The sequence below is a fragment of the Xiphias gladius genome, chromosome 11, assembly GCF_016859285.1.
Source record: "Xiphias gladius isolate SHS-SW01 ecotype Sanya breed wild chromosome 11, ASM1685928v1, whole genome shotgun sequence".
Classification (NCBI taxonomy): Eukaryota; Metazoa; Chordata; class Actinopteri; order Istiophoriformes; family Xiphiidae; genus Xiphias; species Xiphias gladius.
The window spans coordinates 27,421,780-27,443,692 of NC_053410.1; the positions used below are offsets into that span (position 1 = coordinate 27,421,780).

Genomic DNA, 21,913 nt, shown 5'->3' on the forward strand with positions numbered 1-21,913 from the left:
AATATTTTTATCTTAACTATGTAAAGGACTAATGAGGCACTAGGAGGTATGCATAGTGGCAAACCCACAGAGAATAATCACCTTGCTGTCTGCTGGGCCCCAAGCTTTTAGCCATTTTTAGCACATTGTTTTGGTTTTACTGCATGTAACTTTATTGTTTGGTTAAGTCTTATTGCCCTCATCTTGTTGTCAGCAAAAAGGTTTTGATAAACCAACTGTACACAAAGTTAGCAACTAGCTGGTGAATACAGTGGAGCATTTAGCAGCTAAAGAGACAGATATTTTTCTGAACAGTTGGTGGAAATCAAAAACAGAGCTAAAATATATAAATATTGGACTTCTATTTGTCAGGTGGACAGAAACAATTCTAAATAAATGCTAATGTTGCTTACAGTTTGTCCAGCTACGCTTAAATGGCCAAAAATCAATGAATGCTATTTGACTACTACAAGAAAGTGATAGGCTACTTACTGAGCTATTTACTGAAAACATTTTGTTAACATTCAGTTTGAATCCGCCAGCACATGCTCACACCTTTATAATTTGATTATCAATAAAAAAAATAACTTCTTATTGTTGTCTGACTATTTCATCGTGAATTTACAGCAAGTAGCCTATAGTTCATATACTTTCCCAAGTTTTAGCCTATTAGCGACTCCCGAAAAGAAGAGTTAGAATTTACGTGGGGATCTGGAAGGCAGCATTGATCCTGGTACCTTTTCATCAATGAGGCTTTTCATTTGTGTGAGCCGCCGCTGGGCTGGCATTAGCGCCTTCTCTTACCTCAGAGTGGAAAATTACTCTTTTTTAGTCTTTAACTTTATACAGAGAGTTATATTTCATCCTGATATTGCATTTCCCTGCATGGGAGACGTCACAGCTTCAAAAATGAGCAGTTTGCGGGCGTGTAAGGAACCATGTGGTAAGTAAAGTACCCTGTTATATATAGAGAGATCGTCCATATTATTGTACTCGTATGTATGTAACAATATTAACGGTTTTATTGAAAACCGCTCGTCATTTGTTTTACATCGTCGTAATTAACACTGTAAACTCTAACTTTGAGACCTTCTAAATTAATCTTATCATTTGTCATGTCTTATTATTGTGTTTGTTTTGAAAACCAAACACATTTTTACCATTTAAAATGTTTGATTTTATAGGATTTAGCTTGATAGAACATTTTTAATTCGTTTAAACTCTTTTTCGGACCGTTAGTTTGCGGAACAGCAAGTGTTTCCTGGTTAGCCATCTGTAACCACAACCAAGAAACTTTCCACAATTTAAAAATTCCTTCACTCTAATAATGGAAAAACCGTTACCCTTTATCAGTAATATTTGTTACCCAGTAAACCTATTTATAAATATGTGACCTTCATATCCTGTGATACTGAATATGAGCAGTAACGGTATAACAAAAAAGGGGGTAATGTCTTCCAGGGATCAGAATGCAGTTTGTCTTTTGCCTCATTCATATGAATGTTTAGTTAGTATGCCGAAGCCTGCCTTACCTCTAAAAATCGCATTTTACTTTGAACCAACTACAATAATCTGTAATAGATTTAAGCAAATTATGAAATAGCGTAATATGACACCTTTTATAGAGGTTTACAAGCTGTAACTAATGGTTTTATTAATGGTTAATGGATCATTAACTATTTTTTTTTAAGCTGTTAATAAGAATAACATTTAGGTTGCCAGGTTGTGAAAAATCCCTTTGCCTGGTGATTATCCTCCTCCGCTGTGACATTTTGTGTTGTAATAACCTTTTATAAACTGATAAACTAAGTACCTACAATAAAAGACAAAGCGAGTGTCACAATGGTGGAGGACAAATAAAGGGATTTTACACAACCTGGAAACCATACCATGGGCAGGATTCTACAAATACTGAGATCAAAATTGCAAATTTCTCCCCAGCACAACTCAACTCACTAAAGAATATTTTGACTAGTCATCAAATAACTTTGTCACTAAAATTTTTGAGGCAAATTAACTTAATTTGTACAAATGTACCAATGGAGCATTTTGAAGTGCCAGTCAATGTACCTGTACAGACATTAGCTGTTTATACTGACTGTGAGTGTGTGTAAAAATGTGTTTAGTCAACTTGTTTCAAAACCTTCTCTATACTGCCAATTGTGGTGGAGAATACAAAATCCCTCTGTCTCTCTTTAATTTACCCTTTGCTTACAAACTGTAAAATTTTGAGATATTTAATCTTAAAACTAAATATCCTAAATTTTACATATGTATATGATCAGCGAGTGTGAATTCCTCCTAATGTCATTGATCACCGAGATTAGCTACAGGCCTGCTGGCAACCCAAACATTGTTCTTCTTAATGACTTATAACGATAAAGAATCAGGAAATTACTTATTAACCATTAATAAAGCCATTAGTTATAACTTTTAACAAAATCATTTATAAAGGATGCGTTATTATTCTCTCCTCAACACACAGAAGAGTTGAGGAGGGGAGGCATTGTCTACATATGATTCAGTGATTCATATGATTGATATGAAGTAACACAGATATGAACATATGATTTTACACCACTTTCTATTTGATTCTTATTTTCACTGACAATCGTTAACAAAAGAAGCTCTTACACTCACTCTCCAATGATGTCCATTTGTTTTTGATAGGAGCCAAATTTGTTGGTTCTGTAGTAAACTTAAGTAAACTGTAGGTCTTCTACAGCTGAAGAGCTTCTCTTTTACATTGGATTCTACACTCACCATCATGTACACATAAAAGAAATTTAGCTTTCCAATACCTGCTGTCTCAGCTCACAACATGATCTCATGGCATGTGTACATGTACTGTTAACACTCAGCTATATAATATCCTCTAGATTCAAGTGTAACCAGCTTTGTTTTTCCTGCCTGTAGTTACCTAAACCACTTTCACACACACACTGTATAATGATAATATACAGAGTGTATTATGAACGTGTGTTTAGTCACACTGTAGTTTACCGGCTGTTTATCTGCTATCCTATATGATCCAAGTAAACACTGTAGTTCCTTTTACAAATAATAAACTGTAATTTATCGCAGATCTTGAGTGAATCCATAAGCTTAAACCAGGATGTGGAGTTTTAGCTCATTTAACAGCGGTCACAGCAGTGTTTAAACTGGATGGTTCAAAATGGTTCAGTTGTAACTATAGAAATTGGTCGTAAATTTCTTGAATGTCTTTTCTTTATTTGGAAACCATATGTAAAGGTTAATGCAATATCATTATTATCAAGTAACTAAGATTGAGAGGAGAGGAATTAATGGTAGAGTAAGCTAAGGTACCACCAATATCTGTTTATGTATTGTAAACCAATATTAAATTTGTGATAGGTTTATAGTAATTTTATACCACTATAGTTCTTTTTCTTTCGTACCAAAAATGAGCAATGTCAGAGCTACATAAAACCACAAATATGTGACAGTGGTCCTAGTGATCCAGTTTGATGTCACTTTTGTAGATTTTGGAGCAAACATTGTGATCAGTTTGGACAGTAAGATTAATCATTAACTTACCGAACATCACCTGTTTTAACACATCCTGGTAGACAAGTTGCTAGTGCTGTTGGCAATAAGAAAAGAAAAAAAATTCCGTATCCAGCCCTCATTAACTCTACGCTCATGTTTCAACCTTGACGCTTCACCTTTCCTGCACAGTGTCTGGAAAGTGTTGAACTTGGCTTAAATAGCTTTGTACCTTTATGTCTAGAGGTTGACCAATATGTAAGAAGGTAGTACTAATACAGATGTGTTTTGTTTAAAGTTGATCTGACAAATGAAACTTGAAATTCTTTTCTGTAGGCTATGTTTTGCGAAATCTTTCTCTGATATTTCTGTCTCCATCTCAATACAATAGAGGCAAATTGAGTTTTATTTGTGGCGCAAAGATTTAAACCGCAGTATCTGTTTTTGCATACTGTGGATAATCTACAGAAGACACTGTCAACTGATCTCATAGGGACTATTACTTTGGTAGAAAGTAGTTCCAATGAAACCTGTTCACAGTGTGTTCTGGGGATTCTCCAGAGGGGATATTTTTCCTTGAAAGGGATGTTGCTCAAACAGAAACAAAAACATTTAATGCCCTATCGATTTAGGGGGAGTTATTGTACATGTTGGAAGTATTTCTTGATAAACCACAGTATTTCCATCCACCCAGCATGTCTGTGCAACGTCTTTGACTGTATCAGAGGTTGCCAGACATGGTCAGTGAGCACAGGTTTAGGTACCAAACCTGGCAACCTCACTGTTGACCACAAGTATTGCACACAGTTACTGCACCTTGCTACTGTCCAGCACGTAACTCCCACTAAAACCGAAAATCATCATGTTTACATTTCTGTTTAGGTACAGGTTGAACAAGCAAACCATGATGTGTTAATTAGTAAGTTTTAGAGGTGTTAGTGGGTATATTTTTGAACTTTGGTCAGTGTCAGAGTAGCTATTTGGCTCTGCTTCCAGTCTTAATGCTAAGCTAGGCTAATCAAATTATGACCTCTACTCTGAACTTTACACACAGAGAGAAGATTGGTATCAAATTTCTTATCTAACTCTCAGAACGAAAGCAAATAAGAAGACCAGTTTTTACATTCAGTTGTAAAGATAATCTGAGATGCTACAGTACATTAAGCTGTTAAAATGATGGTTTTATGTGAATCTGATCAAGGAGAACCATCAACTTTAATTGGCTGATATGTCATTTAAAGGCATTAATATACCAATCTAATTCTGTGCAGCGTAATGAATATGCACAAACGCACATTGAAAGACACATTTACCACCTTCTGTCAGATACCACGTTACACATGTAACAGAGAATTGTACAAAGTGTGTGTATGTAGCTGTTCTCAGTCTAGACTTCACTGTGGCCTGAGTCAGGTATTGGCATGCCATTCACCTCCATTCATGTGTAGAAGCAAACCCATGACAAAGCAAACAGGCTGCTAAACAGGCTGCTTAGAAACCATGCTTTATCTTTTCATGGGTGGTCAAAATGAAGAAAAGCTGGGTTCACCTGCATGGAATTATGGCCCTAAGCAATGTATTATGATGTGGTTTATATTTCATCTCTTGAACTTTATCCAGAGCATGCAGTTACATGCCCCTGCATTCCCAGAGAGGGAGAAACAATGCTCAACTGATCTGGTGTTCAACTTACACTTGATAATTGGGTGACTGGCTGTAAGTCCTAATACTTAATGCACTGTAGTTAAAGGGGAATACCACCCGGGGATGCATTGTTAAGTTATGTACTGGTAGTTTTCATGTTCAACAGAGTAACTAGATATCACCTACATTTTACATTACTACATCATTTTATAAAAAAATTCAATAACTTTTTAGGTTGATTTTCTATCCTCCAGGCAGCCATTACTTTATGTTCATTTCAGTATTATGCTACTAGATTCAATTTGAAGAAACTGAAATCTTGCTTGAGATAGATAACCATCGCATTGAGCAGCCTTTACATATTTGTGATGTGGTAATACTGTTGCAAGCATGGACATTTTTGGAAAATCTTTTTGGTGTTTTCAACAATTTTTGGATTAAAGAGTCTGCTGCTTTTCTCCTGCAAAAAAAAAGTACTGTTCTTCAGATAAAGCCTTGACTTATGGGTTGTTATATATGGAATTTTTCATAATTTTGTGACATTTAATAGACCTATTAATTAATTAATAGAGACATTATCAACCTTTTAATCAATAATTAAAATATTCATTTGTTGCAACCCTAAAGTTTTTATCTTTGCTTCTATTTACAAAGAACTGCAATCGCTGGCACTGTGCCAGAATTCCAGCGTGGGGCCAGGGCCATTTTACATTTGAAAATAGCTAATTATATGCTATATATGTATGTTTACAGCCGTAACAAACCCTGTTTTTTGTATTAATAAAGTATTTCATCAATAGAAATCTTTGTTTATACTGTGGCTCAGCAAAGTATCAGCTCAGTAATGCACATGACTATGCTATTTTGAAAAAGCATTGCAATAAATAGGCTATTTGTTTTGTTTTCATATCATCATCGCAATCGTTTAACAACAGTAGGCCTATTATGCTGCAACGCTGTTTAGAGATCAACAGAGGAGCGAGCATTTGAAAATTTTGAAAGATAGCTATATTGAATATTCTTTATGGCTTTGAAAGTTGTGCTTGGATTTGGATACAATTACCAGACTACAATTTCCGACTCAGGAGAAGGTGAGTAACTAAAGCATTTTTCCGCATTTTTTGGACCTTTCCAGTTAACGTGAAGATTCATCTTTAGAAATGATTAGATCTGGTGTTCTTGCCGTTCTGAAACTAGTCGCAATATGTTCCACAGTCATCATCCATCTGGCTTGTAGCCTACAGCTCTCTAGGCTATGCTTATAACAACAAAGTATCTCTAATATTTAGGGCCCAACCAATAATGGATTTTTGGGGCCAATGCCGATACCGATTTAAGAAGTAAAAAATTCTGATATTGATATATCGGCCAATATTGTATTTTGAACATTATATACATACATTATATGTTAGAGTTATATTGAAACAAACTAGTTAGCAACTTACCGAGAAGACTCCGCTTGATTTGGCACCACTGTCTGCCTACTTGAAATTGGACACAAAAGTGCAGCTCTTGGACCATAAAAGTCCGCCATGGTGGATTTTCCGCTAGTTTAGCTAATTTTTTTTAAAAACACATTTTTGACATCTTTTCCTAAACCATAGGTCCAATGGCTACCAAACTGTCTGTGAATCATTATTGGACCAAGCTTATCAAGAGATACATAAAACTTGCTGGTATCTGATTTAGTTTTCAAGTTTTTTATTGACCAATAAACTTCACATGGGGCGGGGCTTAGCAGGAAAATGGCCATAACGCATTAACAATTTCTCCAATCATCATAAATCTGGGAACATATCTTCAGGCTGTGTTTGGGAATAGGTCTACCAAAGCATTTTGAGCGTGACCCATAGGCTGCAACCAAACCCAGTGGACAGAATTTCACCAATTAAGGTGTGCATGCTCTGGGGGCAAGTATTAACCATTATCTGAAGTAAAATATTGATTGGTACAAATGCGCATTTATTGAAATGCTTCAGGCTTTGTGATGATGAAACAAGTCTGTAATCGTAGCCACTCCTTCTTTAAATAGAATTAAACTAGCTGAAGTGACTTTGCTCAGCTTTGCAAAGCCTGAAACCTGCTCATTGCTGCTCACAGCTTTAATTTTGGCTGATTGAGCTGTGCGTAAGATCCCTTGTGTATTTTTCCAATCAATGAGATTGTAGTGATTTCCAGTACTGAAGGCAGTGCTGAGTTCCAGAACTAAAATAATTTAAAATGATTTCTATTACAGCTGACTCTGAGATCATTTATAACTTTAAAATTAGGTGTTACAATACCATGCCTTGCTCTGAAACCCGACTGAAATGGTGATATGCTTTGGAAAATGGTGAGAGATATGATGATATCAAGTAAAGGCAATTTATTGTTAATTTGCTAAAAATACAAGGTTAATGGTATGATAAGTAATTTACAGATCTCTGTCACTAGCCCACAAGACTTGTAGTGTGAAATTTCTAAAGATATATGTGCAAAAATTTTATCGCACAAAAACTATAAGAGGGTAATTTGAAACAAAAATTAAAAATGGATGTTCAGCATGGCTTGTGTTTCACATGAATTATTGATTCCATGATCAAATACTCAATAACTAGTTACTTTCTAAAAATAGAGAAACTGAACACAAGATGAAACCAAAGTGCAACATGTCAACATTTCCTAGTAGTCCTGTGTGGGCTGGTCTACAGAAGCTGTGGTGATGGGGATTTACCATTCATTTTCCATGTAATGGATTACAGTGGCTGTCACCTCCTGTGGTCTCTGCTTTAAAAAAGAACAAGTGAAACAGAACTGTTTAAATACACACAATAAATCATAATGAAATGTAGAGTGCAATATCATAGAATGGAGAATTACTACTTTGACATATTAGACCTGCAGTATATTGTGGATTGACCACTCACTCCTCTCTTTTGATAAGGCTCATGATAATGATTTAGGAAAATCCCTGGAATGTAACAAAGATTTCTCTTTAATGTCATTCTTTACAGATCTTTCACATTTTTTCCATATGTATTCTTTGTTTTATTTTCTTATTTTGTGTGTATACTGCTTAGGTGTTTTTGCACTCACAGGTTTTGACGTCGGACATTGTACAGGGGAGTTTAAATGTGTGCATGTGTTTGAAGAAGCATTCTAGTGATGCGCATGTGCCTCCATAGTTCAGTGTCTTTGTCGTCATGAGTGCTCATGTATGTGGGAGGCCTGTAGGAGTTTCTGATAACTGCAAATTTAGGAATTACAAAAATAATGATCATATTCACCTTAATCATTGTAATCTTTAATTACTGTATTTAGAACACTGGATGCTGATACTTCCATTTTTTAAAAAGGCTATGTAATTTCCTAAAACAGCTGCAGTTGTTAGCAAACATTACTTGAACAGGAGTCAGTAGTGCATTTGTTATGGACAATTTCAGCAGATTAATCCACATTAGGTGCTCTAGTGAATATTTCTGGCTCACTGATGTTTTTACTAGTTTCTCTATGTCTGTGTATATCAGACAATACGTGTTAGTAGGATCAATTCACTGTTGGTTTGTGCCTGAACATAGGATATGTTGACAATAAGAAATACAGAATATTACCATACTTAAAGGTACACTCTGGAGTTTGTGACCACTAGTGGGGCTATGAAGCAATGTTTCAGTGAACAGGTTTGATTCACCTGAGCAGTACACAGTATTTTACCTTACACTAGGAATCTATTAAAAATATTCCTTGAAAAAAATGTTAGGTACACTGTTCAGGAATGAAAAAATAAACAGAAAGAGAAATCCACAGAAGAAAAAGTAGTGTTATTGTATGCAACTGGTCATACTATACATGTATGAGACTGTAAGTATTCGGCCATAATTCACACTGTGTATTAATTAAAATCAGGCTGACATGAGTGTTTTCGTTTTACTTCTAAGTTTTAAACTGACATACAGGCTGGTTACATTCTCTATGACCAGCATATACTGCTCTCTCTCAGGTGAATAATACCTTGAAAGCTGCATGAAGGAAATGGCCTGCTAACACCTGAACACTTAATCTTAAATCCAGTTTCCCATGCAAAAGAGTGTAACCCAAGAAAGCCCAGGGCGGTTTTTTCTTTAGAGCCCTATGGATACAATGGCTTTATATTGATGTAGACTGATGAAGGCCCACATAGTCCTGTCCAAGTATTTTCTGGAGCTGAAAAGCTGCCTTTGTACTGCTCTCTGAACTCATCTGTGAATGTCCTTGTTAATATTCCTTTTCAGTGCTGAAGGCATTTGATTTAAGAGTTTTCCATGTTGGTGCTGAACAGTAATTTCATTGTTTCTGAGAAGCTCTCATGCACTGTCACAAGCTCTTCTGCTTTATTCAGGGATGAAGTGCAAGGTAAACACCTCACACTTAACAGTTTTTATTTGGCAGGACTAATATAGCTTTAATACAAATAGGGTCATGACATAAAAGAATATCATCAAGAAGTCTTCCTGCCTTTAAAATTAAAGATTACCACATTTAAATGGCCGTAATGTATCATTACTACCAAATTTTAGTGCCTACAATAACTCCTAAACCATGTCATACTCACATACCACAAAATGCTCTTTGAATGGAGGATGTGGCTTTTCTGTGCATCTCTTTGGTTGTAGTTGTGATATCTAGGAAGTGGATGAAACGAGTAGAGGCAACATATGTTAACAATACTGAAGCCTCTTCCTTTTTTGTAACAGACAGAACCAGCTCTGAACCTGTGGAGGACACAGACACCACAAGCTTTGTGGCAGAATTTGTGAGCACATCTTATTTATTCTTTCCTCCAGTCACATGTTTGTTTAACTGTCACATTATCTTGACTTGTCTTCTAACCAGTTTTATTTTGTGCTGATTTTTCATTGTTCTTTAGAAAGCAGAGTCTCACAGTAATCTGCTAAGAACTGTTCCATAACTGAACACACTACTATGTGATTGCTAGAGCCTGAAGGCTTACTGAAGAACAAGTTGTAGCAGGCTGTTCCCTCTCTATTCACACAAGGGAGTAATTTTCCTCCACAGTTACAGACTACATCTTGATTGTTGCTCATGTTGCTTAGTCCCATTAACAGACTGAATATCAAGCTCCCACAAAAAAAGTTAACAGAGCAGACAAACTTGTGGTTCTCAAGTTTCTCTTTTTAGCTTTATTCATTTTACTTTCTAATATTATCATGTCTGCCCTTGTCTCTCCCACAGTCCTTGGAGGCCAATTATCCAGTGCAAGTGACAGATCCTCATGGTAAATAAGGGGGTCAAACTACAATGGTCAATTTTACAAAGCATACATTACCGTAACTTATTGTATCTTCTCAAATAAAAGCTGGTATTTGAATAGCGGTATAATGGCCAGTGTGGACCAATTAAGGCCTGGTAAAAGAGTCTATCTATCTATAGACAGTTGACAAACTAAAGGACAAACCTGAAAAATGAGTGGAAAAACTGGATGACAATGCCTCCATCCGTAGAGCACGGGGGGTCACTGAATGGTTTGGTGAGTATGAAAATGATGTGAATCATATGCTATGATCTTCGCAGTCACCAGATCTCAACCCAATTGAAAACCTATGGGAGATTTTGGAACGACATGTTTGACATTGCTCTCTACCACCATCAAAACAACAATTGAGGGAATATCTTTTGGAAGAATGGTGTTCCGTCCCATCCCATCCCTGTTTAAACTCATATACTAGTATGGGAGGCACACCTCCCATATCTTAACAGCACATTGTGCAGACCTGCATGTCAAGCAAGCTGATTTGTTGGTTCAAACAGAGATGAAAACAAACGTAAACATACTACATACAAGTATAAAAGCAACCCATACATAAATGTATCCGAGTGACCCCCGTTCACGCTAACCTACATGAAGCCTGGAGAAGTATAATTCCAGCTTGAATATATCAAGATAACAGGCAAACATGGAGCATGTTGTTGTACTGTCTCTAATTTAAGCCTTTAGCAAATAAAGACCTGGCTCTCTCTGCTGTTGATGTAAATTTAGACTATGGTGCATACATTGTTGAACTGTCTTCTGTTACTGTGAAAAATGTTCATATTTTTCAGTGATAAATGTATACCTAAAGGGTTTTTTTGTTTTTTTTTATCAGAATACAATGATATCAGTAATGTGTCTCCAGCAGATGCTGTGACACTGCACCTGAGCTCCATGCCCTCCGGATACCTGAGTCCCTCCTCAGACAGAATAAGACAGGTCAGTATTTCCACCTTTGATGCACGTGTGCATGTGCATCCTGTGTTTGAAAAATTTGCCCTTTATGGTCGTCTTATACAGAAACTCAATTTCCACAAGCGTTATACACATCACAGAATAAATGTAGATTTACACAGAATTATGCTACATAAGGACCAAATACAGTTTAGTTTCAGTTTCACTTCCTTCAACACTTTCTCACTAGCCCACTCATGCCCTCTGATTTCCTTCTCTCCCTTTCTCTTAAAAATTAACCACAAAGTGTCCCACCTGCAGGATGCAAGCACAATGTAGCAATTTCATCAACAGCTACATGGCCATGAACATGTGATGTGTGTGTCAATAGTATTGGAGACTCTCATATTGTAGTGCTTTTTTAAGAATGTCCTATTGAAAAAACAGCAGAGCATACAACTAAAACCTTACAAATATGGTGTGCCCCACCTCCATGGCTGTGAAACATTTGGCAATTATGGGACAGTGGTAAATGCTAAAATGTAGTGTAACAGTAGCACAAATAAGCAAACAGTCATGTTAGCAAACTGACTCAGGAATGTCATTACAGCCACAGTATATTTATCAAGGGTTTGCTAATATTAGCTTACAATATCATCAGTCATGTCAAGTAAATTATTTTTTATATAGCCCACTATTTGCCTCAGAGGGCTTTACAATCCACACAGCATACAACACCCTCTGTCCTTAGACCCTTGAATCAGCTAAGGAAAAAACCCCATAAAAAACCTTTAAGAGGGAAAGTGGAAGAAACCTCAGGAAGAGCAACTTCGGAGTGTTCCCTTTTTCAAGACAGACATGCAAGAGATGCTGTGTACACAATAGAACAACATACTAAATTTATGAACAATAAGACAATAAGGTAACAATAATAAAATGACAAAATTATACATAGATTGTAAACATACATTAAGAATATGATCTTGTCATGATGGTGGATGATGTCAAGCAACTTCGAGGTTTCACCAAACAGACCCGAGCCACGCATGGTAAACAGTAAATGGACTGCACTTAAATACAGTGCTTTTCTAGTGTTATAGACCGCTTAAAGCCCTTTACACTACATGCCAATGATGGAGGGTAGAGAGGGAGAAGAGAGACAGAGAGAGATATGCACACAGCTTGGACATTTGTGCTTGAGGGATACCGACTAACAGAGGATTAGAAAGATGCTCTGGTTTTCAAATAGTTAACACTAATCACATCAGCAGGACAACATTCAGTTCAATTCAATTCAATTCAAAGGCATTATTTTCATATGCAGAAATAAACAAATTATCAATGCAATAAAGTTCTTAGTTTGCTGTCTCTCTATCCTGATGCAATCAGTTATGATATCTAATCTAAAATGGATTATACTGTAAGTACTTGGCATCCATAAATTCATTGCAACTGAGACTGACACGCTGTGAGAGTAATATTAACAGGTACCAGGCCTAAAATAATCAAATAATAAGCAATTAACTGAAAGTTAAGGCATAAAAATGAGTTTTAAGTTTGGATTTAAAGCCTCAACAGAGTCAGACAGTCTGATGTCAGCAGGTAGGTTGTTCCAGAGGAAGGGGGCACAATAGGATAAGACCCTGCAGCCTTCTGACTAATTTTTAACACTGGGGACAGACAGGAGCCCTGTATTCTGAGAGCAAAGAGCATGAGATGGAAGATAAGGTTTACGGAGACAAGTATGAAGGGGCTTGCCCATTTATAATCTGGTCTGTCTGTCTGAGCTGACATGATAGGGAGCCAATGAAGGGAAGCTAAGGTACCAACCAATACACCAGTATTGTGGTCAGATTTTATAATTTAATTTCAAATACTAGCTTCTTGCTTTCTCTCTGAATCCGCACTGGACACAAAAGACCATATCTTAGATATAATACGTTGGTTAACAAAAGGTTGTCTTGAAGATGTCTTCAATGTACTGATCAGAAGATAGGGTAGGATCAAACATAACACCACAGTTTCCAAAAGTTACTGTTAACTGAACAAACTGGTGTCTATGACCAATGAACAGCATCTTAGTTTTATCTCAGTTTAGAAGCAGGAAATAATGTAACATCCAATTTTTCACAGCAGACAGGTAGACCTCTAAATTAATAATTTGAGATTGATTATCTGCCTTTACAGGCACATACAGCTGAGTATCATCAGCTTATCAGTGAAAATCAATTCCATTACTACATATAATTTGGCCAAGAGGTGAAATATAAGGAGAGAAAATAAGAGGTCCAAGAACAGAGCCCTGAGGTATTCCATATCTCATATCAGAAAATTTTGATGTAGTTTTATTAAAGGATGATCTTTCAGATAACTAAGACCTAAGCCATGTGAGAGCCAGGCCAGAAACACCAGAGTGTAGAGTAGACAGTGTAGAGTATACAGTGGTCTATGGTGTCAAATGTTGCACTGAGATCCAGGAAGAGATATAGAATGAGACAGTAGTGTTTATATGGAGATGGTGTGATGTTGTTTTACATAACCTGTTTCTTCCGCAAAGCCTTTCCAGTGTTTGCATCTGTCCTCTCTCACATTCTCCACGCAACCCCGCACCAATTTCCCTCTGCACCTGTGCACAAACCCAGACTCACTCGCTCATAAGTTCTCCTGCAAAATTGAGGGAGATAGCACTGGTCCACACTGCCGAAGATAATTTGGAATTATACTGTATTTTAATCAGTCTATTAATGTAATTGAAAACAAATTAAGGAGCATTGACAGAGATAGCAGCGTTTCCCATATATAGGCTCTAGTTGGGCGGCCAACTCAGGTAGATTAAGACCCACCCAGGTAGATAAAATCACTTGGTTTAAACTTAGGTAAATGTCACAATAGAACGCGTTATTTCACTCTTTTCAAACTAACTAATATTTGGCTACACAACTGTTTGAGTTGCAAGTGCTGCAGTAACTGAGTGGGGACTAGAGGCTTGGCTGCATGCAGCTGCCTGTCTACAGACAGCCTGCATATGAGGCATTTAGGGAACAATGGTAAATTGTATTTTATGCAGATAGTCTGCACGTGAGGCATCTGTAAATTGTATCTACAGGAAACCTGGGTTACACTCTCCCCCGCTAAACTGCATGAGTGTCTGCATGCACCTAGTTCACAAGCCATGCCACCCAAGACTACAAGTAAATTCTCAACCTGTGGGAAACCCTGGATAGGCCTGTTTTTATTCTTAATATAGGTTATTTTTTTATATAATTTTTTATATACGTGTTTTGCAGCTGTATAATTTCAAAAAGGGAAGGAAACCCTGTCTTTGCATTTTATTTTGATCGTAGTCTGTTCTAATGCAAGTGATTGTGACATCCCACATGCAGCTTTGACTTAAAACTGAACATTTAGCCCACTCCATAGAAAATACTGAGATATGATTTTTGTTCCATATCGCCCAGCCCTAATCCAGAAAAAATAACTAATAGATACACAACTCTTTCTACTACTTTTGAAAATAATGGAAGTTTAGAGACTGCTCAATAATTATTCAGTGATCCTGGAACAATGTGTGGTTTCTTAATTAGAGGCTTAACCACAGCAGTCTTAAAACTAGTAGGAACAGTGTAGTTGTAAGTGAAAAAATCACAATATTCAGCATTTTAGGTCCCATTTCTGCATCCTAAAATGCCAGATCTTTGAAAAATGTAGCTGTCAGGGTATCGAGAAGGAGGCAGGTGGTTGGTTTAGAAGCAGACACCAGCTTAGACAACATTTGTAAAAACAGAGACTACCTGGGACTCAATATATTGCATTTCTGGATCTGGAACTAATTTTGTATCTAATCTTGATTTTTCTGCAGAAAAAAATCTAAAAAATCATGAGCTAAGATTAAGGTGTTTATTGTTAAATTTAAGTTCAGTTTTATTGTCATTTACTCACATACGTATGTACACATACAGTAAAACGAAATGTCATTCCTCCTTGACAACAGTGCAATATATAGCAAACATTTACATACAGGTACAAACACCACACATTCTTAAGAAAAAGAGTGAGCACTCTTACATTAGCAGGTTGAATGGATTATGGGAAAACGGGCCCCTGGGCACAGACATTTAAAGGCCCCCCACCCCTTCCAGATAGAGCTAGACACCCAAACTGAAAGAGATACAAAACGACTAAAGGTGTCTGTGTGTAGTCATTTTCTCATGCTAGCATCAGATGCTAGCATGAGCATCATGTTAGCAGAACAGCAGCAGCAGCAGCTCCATTTTTGTCTACATAGGATGCGTTCGGGCACAGTATTGATTTGTTGGTCACCCGTGTTTTGTAAGCTCTAAGAGACCAGCACCGCATCAACCAATCAGCAATCACCATCATTGCTTTGTGTGTCTTGCAGATCTGGGTCTAGATGCAGATTAAAACTTCACACATTTTCTATTATTTTAACTACCAAATTAAGAGAATTATATTCTACCTTGAAAGAGATACACTCTCTGTGAGTGCTTTTTAATTCAAGATTTGAGCATGCAGGATGTGGTTTTGTCCCACTGAACTGGAAGGCGCAGCTGTGAGCATTGCTAATAACAGAGCAGGAACACAAAGGGTAGAAAGAGTGTTAACATCATTCTCTGCTATGCAGCTTTCCAAAAGACATTGTTGAAAATAAACATACAGTATAAGGGAAAAGCAGCATTTGGAATTGAAGAGGAGAAGAATTTGTCCGTGCCAGCCTGTCCAATCATCACAAGTAAAACGTATACATCCCTCCGGGGGTAGTTTCTTGATTCCATGTCTAAAGAAAATATTCTTGCAAATTTTTTTAAACTGTCACGTAGCAGGAATATGGCTGTTTACGTATGTATATAGCCATAACGAATTGTATATTTTGTATTAATAAAGTAAACGTACTTTATTGAGTGAGTAGATCATGCATTTTAACCATTCAGGTTAACGTGAGGATTCACATTTATAAAATGATTAGATTTGGTGTTCTTGTCTTTCTGAAACAGGTCATGACGTGTGCCACAGCCATCTGGCCTGTAAACTACAGCATGCTAGGCTATGTTTTTAGAGTCTTAAACCACCAAATTATCTCTGATATCTTCCATTTGTTATTGTTTGTTATTGTATCAGCTGTGATAATAAATATGTTCCCCCCTTCCCTCAATTCTTTCTCATAACCCCTGAACACATTTCAGGCACAGAAATTTTCCGTGCTTTAAGCCCTGATAGTAACATTGTAGGAGCTGTTGGCTTAGTACTTAGTACAAAACAGGAAGGGGGGTAGTACCAGCAAAAATGGCTTTTTAAAGTTAAATGGAGAATGAATTAAAAGGCAAAGAAAAAGACCAAATCCTAGTTTTTCATTAAATGCTGAAAATATGAGTATTATCTAAATTTTGGGAATTACAAGGACAAACATTATGACTGCAATTATAAATGCTACTAGGGGTGGGTGATACAGTATGAAGATACACCTTGAGACCCTCAGAGATTTTGCCCTACTGTTTATACTGGGGTATCGATCCCCTTGAATTCTCTGGTTAGGCAATGTGAGCAATGTTGTGAATTAAGTAGTACTAAGGAGTACCTTGGTTTTTTGTGCGTGCGTGCTTTCATCTAGTATCATCATCAGATCAAAATGAATCTGTTCCCGATAATTTGGTTTATGACCAAATACCTGCAAACAAATGACGTTTCCAGCACAGCTATAGACCCTTAGGCCTGTTAGATATTTATTTCTCTAAATTAGCCAAACCATTTTCCAGAAAATGTACCATATCATGGTATTAAATTACATATAATTTGCTGATGTTGAAACTACTTATTTGTACTGTGAGGCATGAAATGTGAGAGGAGAATGGTAGACTGTTTCTAATGTTTTTATATTTCAGGCATGTTTGTTATTGAGTTTGGGTAGTTGTAAGAAGATTACCAGTACACTCGATGTGATGTAACTGACAGTAATAATTGTTTGTTGAATAATTGTTTTGTATGTTTTCCTGTGTTGCAGCCAGTTGAAGATGTTGAAGAATGCACCTGCCCAGCATCTACTTCACCAGGTAAATTAATTCTTATAATGAGAGGAGAATCATTACTAAATCCTTCTGCATGAAAATTACTCATTTTTGGATTGTTTACTTGAAATATTTCCAAAAATAAAGCACCTTTAGCCTTGTTGAGCCAAGGACATTTCATTTTGAAAACCCAATGAATTTGTAATCTGTGTAATACCAGGAACATAGTGTTATTGATGTGACAATACCCTGCACTAGAGACAGATGGGAGACATGGGGAAAGGGGCAAGTAGGTATGTACCTTAGACCATTAGGCCACAGAGAAACCCGATATGGCCATACTTTCTGATGGCCACCAGGAGGCAAGGGGGCAGGCGGTTTCAGTTGGGGCATTTGGTCATTGTGCTTTGTGAAAATATGCATTCCCTCATCAAATTGTACAAAACCCAACATAGGTTGATGTCTTTAATACTACATTCAGACATTAGCAGGAAGAAAAGCAAAACAAATATGTTCACTGATGAAATGATCACTATTTCCTGAAGTGATCTTTCACCTTTTTGTGAGTGATCGCAGTGTGCACCATACAAAATAACATTGGTAAAACAAAACTTACAGTCAGTTTTTTTCTTTCTCCCATAACCTTCTGTACAATGTAACAATGTTAAAATGTAACAGCGTTTGGCTGCCTACCAAAATTTTTGTTCAGTTGGACGTCTATAGACGGCTCACTTTCCCAGTGGCCAAAGGTCAGCTCACTGTTTGACTATAGCAAGTCGATTCCTCTCTCTTTCTCATTCCTCTTGCACAAATATCTCTTCTGACATTAACATTTTTCTTTTTGAGCTCATCATCTGTGACAGATGTAATTCTTGGCTGTTTGACAGACACTGGTTTATTTCTGCAGTAAAGACATTGGAAGAACCCTAAGAACTTATTCTCTGGGTGTAATTATTTTTTTTTCCTCTGCGGCAACAGAACATGTTACACCAGACTTCAGAAACTCCTGCAGGTTAATCCGTACTAACTAAAAAGTTTTTACGCTGATTAACTGAAAGACTCACTATAGATGGACTCAAAAAAACTCACTTGCCTAGCAACATAATGTTGTAGCAACACTACAAATAAACCGTAATGCAACGCTGTAAAAGACTATAATTACACTGGTACTCTCTACATTCAAAAAGAATATCTGTTGTAATTAATGAAAATGTAATTGTCTGAAGTATGGGACAACCCAGACATTTACAGACCTACATTTCAGAGAAAAAAATTATCGTCTTATATTAGGGCCAATACGTTATCCTTTCTCTCCATAGCAGTAGAGAGCTTTCAACATAATTTTTCAATATATTCAGTTTAGGCGCTGTGCAAAAATGCTTAGGCATTGTACCTATGTCTTACAATGGTAGGGAAAACCCTGCACACATTCTCTTGAGCTAACTCCATCTTCCTTGTCCATCTCTGAGCTCAGACTACCCCAAAGAACTGCAGTTACTAAACAGCCCCTGTGAAAAGTGCTGCTGCCCAGCACCTCCTCCCAAGATCAGTGACCTCATGAATGACAAAGATCTACTGGACTTACTGCGGCTGAAACTGGATCCAAACCACTGCACCATCAAAAACTGGAAGAACTTTGCAAGTCGTTGGGGGATGAGCTATGATGAACTGACCCTGCTAGAGCACCGGACCCAGGGGTCCTTATCCCACAGCCCCACCCAAGAGTTCCTGCTGCGCTACAACCAGAAAACGGTCACTGAGCTCACTGAACTTTGCCGCATCTACCAGCGCATTGATGTACTGAGACTGCTGCAGAGCTGGATAGAGAAGGACTGGCCATCACAGTGGCAACAGACTCATTAACCATTTTGACTCTCTGTATATTTATCCTGTCTCGTTTTTTTTTTTTCTGTCAGGGTTATACTTATTAGGAATTTCTTCTTCCTCATGAGCTTGGCTACATATTACCACATTTTTTTAGTAACTTTAGCAAGTACTTAAGCAAGTGGTCTTAAAAAAGTAAAACATTAACCATCAAATGGAAACTTCCAATAAGATACTGTGCTTCAGGTAGAACAGTATCTTACAGACAGTATAGCACTTACACATATTTTTAGCCATTCTACTGACATGGCTTTAGGGATGGCAATGTCAGCCAGTCAGATCCAGACTGAAATATCTCAACAACTAGTGGATAGACTACCATGAAATTTTGTACATATATCCATGGTGAATGAATCCACTGACTTTTGTAATCCACTGACTTCTCCTCTAGCGCCACCAGCAGGTCTAAATTTTCAGTTATCTAATGAAATATTTCAACATGTAGTTGACACATTGCTACAAAATTTGGTACAGATATTCATGGTTCTCACACAATGTATCCTAAGGACTCGGATTATCCCCTGACTTTTTGTTTAGTAGCACCATGGGATTTGAACAATTTGGATGGATTGCTATGAAATTTAGTACACACATTCGTGTCCTCCTCAGGATGAATTGTAGTTCCAGATCCATCATCAGGTCAAATTTTAACTTGTCTAGTACTTTGGTTTATGACCAAATACTCAAACCACTGACATTCCCATCATCAGCTGCACTTTGTGTTTAGTGCTGATTTTCAAATGTTAGAATGCTAACACGCTAAACTAAGATGATCGTGAACATAGCCAACATTATACCAGCTAAACATCATCAGGCTAGCAATGTCATAATGTGCATGTTACCATGCTGACATTAGCCCATAGCTTAAAGCAGCACTGTGTCTAAATACAGTCTCCTGGATGTAAACTTTTAGGGTCCAATTTTTGTGGTAGCAAGCAACACTCAAATAGTCTGGTAATGTCCTGACCATGAAATTCATTTTTTTCGTCTGTGTGGTAATTTGATGGGAAGTGAAGTGCATACGCACCATATGCTCTTCACTTCAGGTGGGAGGAGAAGCACAAACAGCTCTGCTATGTTCATTCAATTGAGGCAGCGCAAAGCAAGTTGTTGGTATTTTGGTGGAAAATGTGTCTTAGACTTTTTCAATAAGAATAGACTTCTCAGAACCACATCTGTTTCCGACACATCACTTCAAGTCCAGTCTGGTGATTTTATCAACGAGAGCAAACACAGCAATTACAGAATAATGCTTAAAATGTAAATCAACCATTTTTATGCCTCAGTGGCATTATGTTTTCGGGTTGTCCGTCCATACGAACATCCATCCTTCCCATTTTCGTAACCGTGACGTTTCAAGAATGCCTTGAGAGAATTCCTTCAAATTTGGCACAAACGTTCACCTGGACTCAAAGATGAACTGATAGGATTTTGGAGGTCAAAGGTCACACATCAAGATCACTGTGACCTCACATCCGTCCCATTCTTGTGAACATGGTATATCAGGAATGCTTGCGGGGAAATTCGTTATGTCTGGCATAAGCGTCTACTTCGACTAAAGGATAAACTGATTAGAATTTGATGGTCAAAGGTCAATGTGACTGTGACTTCATAAAACAAATTTTTGACCATTACTCAGCAAAAGTAGGATTTCATGTTTTATTCTTTGAAATGCATTACAGTGCAAATTTTGTTGTGGTAAATTTTACAGAATGATGTGACCAGTTATTATGTCAGATACAGTAGAAATAAAACTGAAATATTATTGGATTGATGTGATCATAGAATCAGTTTCATTAACATTTTGTATAATTTATTTCTATCATCATTGTGAAAGTCAAATAAAAATCCACACCATCTGTCTCTGGCTGCAGACTGAGTTGCTGTGTGTTCAAATTGTGCTGCTCTGCACCATCCAGACAACAATATAATCAATCAATCAAACTTTATTTGTATAGCACCTTTCATACAGGTTAGTGCAGTTCAAAGTGCTTCACAGATGACTGATAAGCCGATAATAAGAAAGAACAAGTGTACACCGTAATAGAGTGAAATAAAAACTAATGTAAAAAACGACAAAACAAAAATTGTGACAGTGAAATACAGTAAAATAGATTTTAAAAGCTATAATAATAATAATTATAATAAAGTTAGATAAAAGCTAAACTTAAAACTGGTTAAAAAAAATTTTAAAGAGTATATAAAAGGGAAAAAAACATAATAGTATTATTAATAATAAAATAACATAAAATAAGACATAGATACAAAAAATAAAGTAAGTAATATCTTTAAACCATACTTAATGAAAATCCAGGCTGAAGAGGTAGATTTTAGATTTACATTTAAAGATTTCAACACTTCCAGCTGCTCTGAGGGCCTTATTCAGGCTGTTCAAGCAACTCGGAGCATAAAAGCTAAAAGCTGCCTCACCAAAGGTTTTAGTCCTGCACTTTGGAACAACGAACAAGGACTAGTGCCAGAGGAACTAAGGGGCCATACTGGATCATACACAGTAAGCATGTGAGACAGTTGTATGCCAGTGGCCATGAAGTGCTTTAAAAACAAGTAAAAGAATTTTAATATCAATATGGATACTGACAGGCAACCAATGTAAGGCCTTCAAAACAGGTATAATGTGTTCTCTCTTTCTGCTCCTGTTCAGCGCTCGGGCCGCAGAGTCCTGAATAAGCTGTAGCTG

The 21,913-nt window shown here is 37.0% G+C and overlaps 1 protein-coding gene across 2 annotated transcripts; it reads left to right on the forward strand.

The window, feature by feature from the left end:
• The first annotated feature begins 753 nt into the window (after positions 1-753).
• Positions 754-21,052, forward strand: edaradd (EDAR-associated death domain). Of its 2 annotated transcripts, none has more exons than XM_040139661.1 (6): positions 754-922; positions 9,843-9,901; positions 10,342-10,384; positions 11,283-11,356; positions 17,328-17,376; positions 18,806-21,052. In XM_040139661.1, the coding sequence occupies exons 1-6, from the start codon at positions 865-867 to the stop codon at positions 19,192-19,194; spliced, it is 672 nt and encodes a 223-aa protein (XP_039995595.1). In that variant the 5' UTR covers positions 754-864; the 3' UTR covers positions 19,195-21,052. The 2 variants fall into 2 exon arrangements, with proteins under 2 accessions (XP_039995595.1, XP_039995596.1); XM_040139662.1 differs by having other exon boundaries at positions 11,286-11,356.
• The last annotated feature ends 861 nt before the right edge of the window (positions 21,053-21,913 follow it).